The 8,691-nt window shown below is 57.3% G+C and overlaps 1 protein-coding gene across 3 annotated transcripts; it reads right to left on the reverse strand.

Moving 5' to 3' along the window:
- Positions 1–913: 913 nt before the first annotated feature.
- On the reverse strand, positions 914–7,541 carry PRRG3 (proline rich and Gla domain 3). 3 transcript variants are annotated; one of them, XM_082716861.1, is made up of 4 exons: positions 7,420–7,541; positions 4,175–4,213; positions 3,129–3,289; positions 914–2,813 (listed from the first exon to the last, which is right to left on the reverse strand). In XM_082716861.1, exons 2-4 carry the CDS (start codon positions 4,179–4,181, stop codon positions 2,286–2,288), a joined length of 696 nt encoding a protein of 231 aa, XP_082572987.1. In that variant the 5' UTR covers positions 4,182–4,213; positions 7,420–7,541; the 3' UTR covers positions 914–2,285. The 3 variants fall into 3 exon arrangements, with proteins under 3 accessions (XP_082572987.1, XP_082572985.1, XP_082572986.1); XM_082716859.1 differs by lacking the exon at positions 7,420–7,541 and adding an exon at positions 6,878–7,114; XM_082716860.1 differs by lacking the exon at positions 7,420–7,541 and adding an exon at positions 6,606–6,721.
- Between the last annotated feature and the right edge of the window lie 1,150 nt (positions 7,542–8,691).

Below are 8,691 nucleotides of genomic sequence, written 5' to 3' on the forward strand. Positions count from 1 at the left end.
GCTTCCCACGGCTTCCCACCCCCACCCAGCTTGGCAGGGAAGGGCTCAGCAGATGCCAAAGGCAGCGGGCATTCCTTGGCATCCTCCCTTTGGCTCTGGTCACCAGGGCCCATGCCTGGCTCTCTTCTCCCACGCTCGCAGGTCACACACAGGCACCTGCCTGAGGAAAGGCTGGGAGGGCAGGGCTGGCCCCAGAGCTTCCGGCTGCCCCAGGTCCTCCAACATGGCCAAACAGGAGTGACTGCAGCCTCTGTCGTGGAAAAAGCAAGGCCTTTCTAGGCCAAAAATAACTTCGTGGGGAAGGGCGGGAGGGTCGTGTTCGAGGCCCAGAGAGAAACGAGAAGGAAGGAAAAGCGGAAAGTACCTGGGCAGCGCCTCTAGCATCAGGGAGCCCTTGGGGAACGAGGAGGGGCAGAAAGTGTCAACTGACAGGAGACTGGTTCCCCGAGTTGAGACTCACCATCAGAGTCACGTGAGGGCCTCCACTAAGACCGGTCTCCTATAAGCTACACATTTCTAGAAGAATCTTCCTAAGGACAAACTGCACTAGCTCCCTGGTGCTTCAAGAACTGCGCAGGCCTGGGAGTGAGGGGGAGGATGGAAACCGCCAACTGCCAGGTCAGGGTGTCAAAGCTGGTGGCCTCGTTGGGATAAGAACACAAGTTTCCTAAACTTGAAACATGTCCCAAGCAAGTCCTCAGGATGGGAGAGGCCTCCAGAAGTCAATATGGGGCCTTGAGACAGGGCTGCAGTCCAACAATGAGGCCCGATGTCTGTCTTGGAGAGCTGTTTAGACAGAAAGAAGCTTGTCTTCTCAGTGGGTTTGAAGCTGTTGTGGTTGCCGATAGACCCTGGCTGTGCACTCTTTTGGACCCCACAAAAATTTGCTACATTTTTAAAAGCACCACAGAGGAAAAGTAATTTGGCACTGAGGCCGGCAGGAGGGACATGTAGGGCTGAGGGGATGCGGTGTCGAGAGTCTTTTACATGGTCGTGGTCAGTTAAAGGACAGGTCACTTCTGCCCCACTGCTGTCCAAAGCCTCACTGAAATGCAAAGGTGGACAGCTTCTGGGCCACAGAAAGGGGTTACTAAAGATGGACCAGCACCTGGCAATAACACAGCAAACCCTAAATGGGCCTTCGACCCCACGTCACAGGCTTCCCCACCTCCCCTGCCAGGAAATCTTTAAAAAGGTACATTTTAGGATCTTTTCTCCAGGTGGCCACCATCATTAAGGAGAAATCAGTCATCTGAAGTTCAAGTTCAACTCAATGCACCTGCTCATGAAAAGGGAAGTATCTTAAAAGTTCAAAGCCAGAAAGCACAGTGCTGACGAGGCCAAGTTTATGAGTTTAAGTCATTCTATTGGCCAATCAGTCTCAGTAGGAGAAAACTTCAGCGCTCGGCCACAGGGCGATGACTGCGCTCAGGCCAGTGGGTAACAGTTTTAGCACAGCCAGTACACATGTCTGGAAAGGCAAGGTCTTCAGAAGGCCAAGCACACTAGAACCAGAGTTAGCCTCCAGGATGGCCAAGTTCACACAGGCCTCTCACTCAGTCTGGCAGCTAGGCCCTTGTCCCTCATCCTTTACATATCCTGTCTTCCTTCCCGCTTGCTCTAAATATTCCTATTAGCCCGGTCAGGAGTGTGGGGATGGATGCTGGGGCAAGGGAGCATCACCAATCTGATTTCCCTCAGTCCCCTATGAATGGCCCAGGTTGTATTATTTTGTTTTATCGGGTTGGTCATTTATTTATTTGTTAGTACTCTTTTTTGTTGTTTTTGTTCAGTCTTTGTCCCTGTCCTCAAAATGTAAGTAAGGACAGAAAGCACAGGGCAGTTGAGGAAAAGGGGTTGCTGAAGGGCTAGCTTCTCTCTCTCATGTCTGTGGCCACAGAGACAGGTCTCCAGCCAGCCGCGTGGCCCTGGGGCCTGAGCCTACAGACATTCTGGCCACAATCAGCTCAGTGGGGTAATACCTTTGGCATAAGAGAAGCCAGTTCCTGAAGGGACGACAGGATGGTGGGAGCATGGGGGCTTCTGGAAGAGCTGGGCTCTCTAGCCTTTGGCTCTCCCCAGGGGCTTTGACGCATGCGTGTTCCCTACCCCCTCCCCCAACCTGTCTCTGACAACCGACTTCCTACAAATCCAGGGTTAGGAAATTATTTGGCAACAGGAGGCTAAGGCTGTTTTGTGTTGGCACAGTCTTCAAAGAGTTAAAAAAAAAAAAAAATAGGAGACCCCTGAAGGAGGCTTTCAATCCGGACAGGACAGAAGTCCTACTACTTGTCCAAGCCAGGGTTGGTGGCCACTATCTCCTCATACTTTGGGGGTGGGTCACTATAAGAGACACTCGCCTCCTCACTGCTGCTCTCCTGGGGTGCAGTCACCTCCTCATAGGAGGGCGGAGGAGTGGCACTGGACAGCCTGGAGAGAGAGAGCTCAGGGAGGTAGAGGGTGCTCTCAAGACGGACCATCGTTCGGCCCCCTCGACTGGGCCCTAGCACCACCTGCGGGGTGCTCCCTGTCTCACGGTGCCCAGAGGACTCCCCCTGGCTATGCACAGTGCCGCGGTACACCATGACCCGGGGGAGGCTGTGCCCGGCGCGACTGGCTAGGTACCGGTTCTGAGCATACGAGGGGTGATGACGAGTGGCTTTCTGCAGCTGGCATCTCCAGATGATGAACAAGGCAATGACAATCAGCAATGCCACCCCTAGAAGGGGCACCACCACGTACATGGCATCTGAACTCTGGGCAGGGTCGCGGACTGAGTAGACCGCATTCGGGTACCCCTTCCAGAACTCCATCTACAAAAGAAGAAGGGCTGCTTACACTTGCATGCAAGACCTCGTGTCCCAGCTGAACCTCAGAGACCCTCCACCCTGCCCCACCCGACTGGCCTCTCGGAGCCATCCCAGAGCCTATGGGGAAATGCTCCCAAGTGAAGACGCCCCCAGAATCATGCAGCTGGGACTCTAAGGACATGTTGCCTGTCCTCCTGCGGCCTGAGACTGGGCTGCCTTTCCTTTGTTGCTTCTGACTGGCCTGAGATACCAGGGCCTGCTTCTGTCATTCCCTAGGCTCCCCCTGCTCCCAGAAGCCAGCCCCGGGGCAGCACATGCCGTTTTCTCTTTGTCCTCGAACACCTCCTTGACTTCTTCGTAGCTGCAGACCTCCTCCATGCACTCGCGCTCGATGGTGCCCTGGCGCAGCTCCTCCAGGAATTCATTGGCACGAGGGAACCGTTTCAGGACCGAATGGGCATTCTTGGCCTCCAGAAACACTGAGGAGAGAGCTGCACTGAAGCCTGCAACGGGCAGGTGCCCAGGCGCTCCTTCAAAGCAGACTCAGCCCAGAAACAGGAGCACAATGAGGAAGGGAAGCAAGACAAAGCCGGCCGGCAGGACACCACCCCAGATACGGCGAGGCCTTCGTAAAAGGGACAAAAGGGCTGACTTTCTCTGATGACACAACATACCTGCTTAGAATACCACAGACCTGACGAGACTCGGGCCTCCGGTGTTTCGGAGGCAAATAGGATCTGACTGAGAGGGAAGGGCATGTTGCTGCAACCAGATCACCCCATTCGACTCGACCGGGTGAGGGCCCAGGCAGGAATGAGAAGGAATGAGAGGAACTAATAACCTAATAATCTCCTGAGTGACCTCCTGTGTCGTCATCACTAGCCCGGCCCCAGGCAATCTAGTACTAGACAGAGCCGTCAGGTGCATTCAAATCGGAGAGCGCCTCTGGGAAGGGGGTAGCAGGATCTACGCGAAGAATCGAAGCTTCTGTAGACTGGACACAGATGCTTCCTGCCAAAATGTCCCTGAGTGCCCGCCATATAGACTTATCCCAAAGGGAGAACCCAGCTGCTGTCGGGCCGCCTGGCATGGCACCAGCTGTATGTCTCTGCAAACCTGAGCTAGTTTTCCTGCCAACAAGCCCCTCGTAGGGCCCAGGCAGGCAGGGCTCCACCAAAAAGCAGGCGCCCTTTCCCACAGCCTGTCATATTAGTTCCTCTCGTTGTGCATAGTGCCTGGGCAGGCATACATCTCCAGGGACAACCTGGGGACAGGCAAGCTGGAAAGGACTTGAAAAGCGAGCATGACCTTTTCTGTGAGCTGGTGGGCCTGGGCCCTCACCCCTTGGCCTGGGGCCAACTCACCTGCCATTGCGGCTCCCTCAGGTCCAGCGTCTCACTTGCCTGGCAAAGGGAAAGAAGCAGAGTCACAAGGAAATCACAGCCCAAAGCCTACAGGGCACCTGCGTGGCCCTGGGATGTGACTCCCACCCCCACTGGTCAAAGGTCAACGAGGCACATCCCCGCCTGTGCCACTCACAGCTTCCCATCGTTGCTCGAGCTCTCTTCCCAGAGCTCCCTAAGGCCCAGCAGAGCCCAAAGCTAACCTGCCAGCTCTTTGCCCCATGAACAGATTCAGAGACTGTAGAAGACCTAAGGGTTGACTTTATTCTTTGGGGGGGGGGACCCTCCTACAGGCCAAGGTTTCTCATTCCTCACTTCCCTTAAAAACTCTTTGCGCTGTTGAGTCGGAAAGGAACTCAGAGAGACATAGAATTACGTGAGATCAAGCACATCAGCCGTGACAAAGACAGGAGCCAATTTTTGGAACTCATCTTTCTCACAATGGCAAGTCCCAGATACCTCTAATGACAAGCATGTTCCCTGAAAACGAACAGCACACGTTGGAGAAGCAGGTCCTGGCAAAGTTTAATGCGACAACGGCAGGTGACTCGCCGTGTCTGTCTGCACCCAGCAGGGTACCGAGGAGCTCTGGAAACTGAGATGCTAACTCAAAGCAAGTGTTGCCTCTAATGTGAGCGACGGTCCAAAAGCCTTGCTCCTGCTCAGGAATCGTCCTGCCACTACGGAAGCTGTGACCACAGCACAGTGCTCTCCTCACCACACGCAGCCACTCACACACGTGTTCCTGTCACCTTGCTGCTCTCCTCCACAAGAAAAAGCTCTGGTTTTGTGACTAACTGGATGCAAACACGTGAATGGCATTATGCCGCCCTTTTTGCCTAGGCTGCCAGGAAGTTCAGTGTTGACACTGACCATCAAGCACGGATGCTTTTCCTCGCAGCGTGGTACACGCTTTTCTATTTCTGCGTTCAGAGCCTCATGTATGCTTCAAATATACCTTCTGATCCTTCCGGCAAACAGGTAGGCTACAAATCATACATAAAGTTAAAGCTAAAGGAAAAACAGCCGATCTCACGTCCGTCTATGGAAACACTGTGTCAAGGGGGATTTTCTCTTTTGAACCCCACAATGATCCCACCCAAAACTATCTGAGTGAGTCTGTCAACAGAGGGGTCTACCATTGTAAGAAAAGTGGGCCCTCTATGTTTTAAGAGTGAAGACGGACTATTTAATCCCCAAATTCTTCATTACTGATCTCTGGGGTTGTGGAGGGGAGGGGCTACGCCAGTCACGGGGTGTTTCAGGGTTTGAAAAGAATGAGTAAAAGCTGTACTAATAAATGAAGATAGGAAAACGCACACTTCATTGCCTATCACAGAGAACTGCCGTGTTGTTTTGTTCGTTTTTATGCAGAGAAATTACATAGCAGCTTACATACAGCCCCCTCTTGCCCCCAACACACCCGACTGTGGCGCATACACATCCACACAGATCAGAGCGGTGAATGCGTGCTCTCCTGACACCTGCCAAAGTTACTAGCTCATTTTTAAGCCTCAGACAAGCCAGGAACTACCCCTGAACAGCTCACAGGGCCTACTCCATTAATAATTCTGTAGCTGCTGCTGCTGCTATGAAGCCGCCTCCCCCACCTTCCCCAAAATTTAGCGCCTGCTTCTTTCCCTATAAATACACCATCAATAGGGCGTTGCTATGGCAACAGTGAGGAAGCGTGAGGGCTCCAGGACAGAGAATGCTGCTGCAGTCACGCATGTACGTGTCCCTCCTACCCCTGGTGGATACTGTAAGGCTGACTGTAGGCCAAGTAATTTTTAACCCACTCCCCCCAGGAACACAGCTGAATCCTGAAGTCCTGGAAAGGAAGGAAGGCAGGGACTGGCCACCACCAAGACCTTCCTTAACCCCAGTCTAGGCTGAAGCTTCCAAATCACAGCCCTCTGAAACATTGCTCCCAAAGCCCCTCGCATGGGCACGGGAGGCCATCAGAGCACCGGATGTCCCAAGACGTGGCCTCCAAATCACTCCTGCAAATCCTAGCCCTTTCCATTCCCCTCACTCAGAACTGGTCGCCAGGAATGGCTTCTGTGGTCGCCAAAGCTCATGACTCATCAACCTACCCAGTGACATGGAACTCCCAAATTATACTCCAGCTCGAACTCTGGGCCCTCCTTGTCCCCCTCCGCTCATGCCAGCCCTTAAAGTGCCCCTCCTTGCCCACCGTCGCCCGCCAGCTGCGCCCTGCCCAGGAACTCCAGCTTCTGGCCCAGCCACACTCTGCTCCTGGGTCTGCTCAAGACCCCCAACGCAGTGGTCCGGCCGCGCCCAGCCCCAATAGTGCCCCACGCCCAGCTCAGTGGCCCTGGACACCGAACCATGCCCTCGGGGCTGGGGCGCCCAACCCAAACGGCCTCACCGTTCTCTGGGCCCAGGAGGCGGCAGCCCTGTTTGCGCACGCAGCCCGCCACCTCGCTGCGGCGCCTCTTCCAGCAGGGCCCCTGTCCCCGCCCACCTGCTCCCCTTCTGCCAAGCCCCCCGCCCAGCCCAGCCGTCTCCTCCCTCCTTCGCTCCCGGCCCGCCGCCCTCCCGCCGCCCCGGGGCCCCCGTAGCCGGCCCGCCCAAGGCCAGGGCCGAGGTGGCCTGGAGCTCCCGCCCCTCGCAGCCGGGCGCCCGGGCCCTGCCCGTTACCTCTGCACCCCCCTGCCCCTGCTCTCCTCTGGGGACTCCGCCGCTGCCTGCCCCCCACTCCCCGCTGTGCCCGGTGTGGCCTCGCGCCCCGCGCCTTGCGCGCCACCCTCGAGCGCCACGACCACCGTGCCCTGATCGCCAGGCCGCGATCGTCGCGCTACACCGCGCGCCGGGCCGCGGGGCAGAGGGCAGGAGAGGGCTGGGGGCGAGAAGAGCGGGCCGAGGGGGAGGGAGGGCAGGCCGGCAAGCTGGGCCGGAGGGGCGGCGGCGCGCACCGAGCACCGCGCGCCCGCGCCCCACTCCGCCGGCACCGCCCCTGCCCCCGCCCGTGCTGCCAGGGGGCGGGGCCTGGCCGGCGGGCCGGGGGCGCGCCAAGGACCCCCGGCTAAAGGCGCGGGCACCGTCGTGCCTCCGGGCACCAGCCCTCGGAAGCCTAGGCGCCAAGGCGGGCTGGGGCGGCCGCGCCCAAGGCCCATGCGCCAGCGGCCCCGCGCAGAGCGCACCCGCTCCCCCACCCCCGACTGTCCCCGACCCAGGCTCACCTGTCATTGTGGCCAGCCCGCCCCCGAGTGCCAGCCGAGAAAAGAAGGGGCTCGGGCCAGCAGCTTGAGCCCACCTAGCCGGGCTCCAGCGGGCCGGCAGAAGGGCTGGGTTGAGGCTGCGTTCCGCCAATGACTGGGTGACCTTGGCTTCTTCACTTACCTCCCCCCAACCCTGCCCCAGGACGGCAGGCTTCTCTCCTGTCAAATCTGGCAAATGGGGAGAATCTTGCCTCCTTCACGGGGCTGCAGCGAAATAACGGAGGAAATGGGCTTGGGAAACTCTTGAAGCTCAGAAAGGGGAGAGGAAGGGGAGCGCGGGGGTGGGGGGTGTGGCGGGGAGGGGGCTCGGGAGGCCCCGCTGTGGGAAGTTCGGCATGACAGAACCAGACGCTGGTCGATGACACTAGTCCAAGCAGAACCACGCGACGAGGTGGTGCTAAGGGAAGGCAGGGCCGTTCTGGGGGAGCTCAGGGTCTTGGTCTGCCAAATGTTCCGAAGAGGAGTCGAGTGCATCCTACTGGGTTTTCGGGGTTCTTTTTGTTCCCTGAACCTCTTTTTGTTCCCTGAAGCCCACCTTGCAACTGAAGTGGGTGCCTTTCCCACCCCTTTTCCCATGTTGATGTTTGGAGCAGGATGATCCTGAGAAGGTAAAACTACCAGAACTACCCCCACCCCCATTCCGGGCAAAGAAATACCTGCCGCCAGAGTCCTGGAAAATGAGGGGGAAGGCCTCCATGGCTTTGGGCCTCTTCCAGTCCAGTTCCCAGAGCTGAGCAGCCCCTCTGCCCATTCTTCCTCCTCCCCCTCCCCCTGCCCCTCCCCCTCCCCCTGCCCCTCCCCCTCCCCCGGGGCTTTGCCCTCCACCCCTGCCGTCTGTTCTGAGTCTTCTCTGAGGCTTTCACAGAAAGAAGTCAAGATCCCCGGAGATAAGAATGGGGGTCCTTTGGGGCCCAAAGGGCTGTGTATGCTTTAGAGCTCCTCTCAGTTCAGTTCTGGGGAGAGAGGGTGGGCCCTGGCTGGTAGTTTGGGTCTCTTAAGAAACTTACTTCCTGGGTCTCCTAGTCCACCACCAAGTTCCCATCCGGATCTTAACCGTGTCCACAAGCAACTTCACACAACTTGCAGTGTGTGAGGCCTGGGTCTGTGGCTTTCCCACTCCTGGCAGCACCCCCACCTCAGCTTCTAGTTCCCTCCCTGCCCCGAATGCCTTTCCTCCCACTATCAGCCTCTGTGCGCTCACATTCATTCTTCCCACATAGCTCAGATGACATC

The sequence above is a fragment of the Mustela nivalis genome (genome assembly GCF_964662115.1).
Source record: "Mustela nivalis genome assembly, chromosome: X".
Taxonomy (NCBI): domain Eukaryota; kingdom Metazoa; phylum Chordata; class Mammalia; order Carnivora; family Mustelidae; genus Mustela; species Mustela nivalis.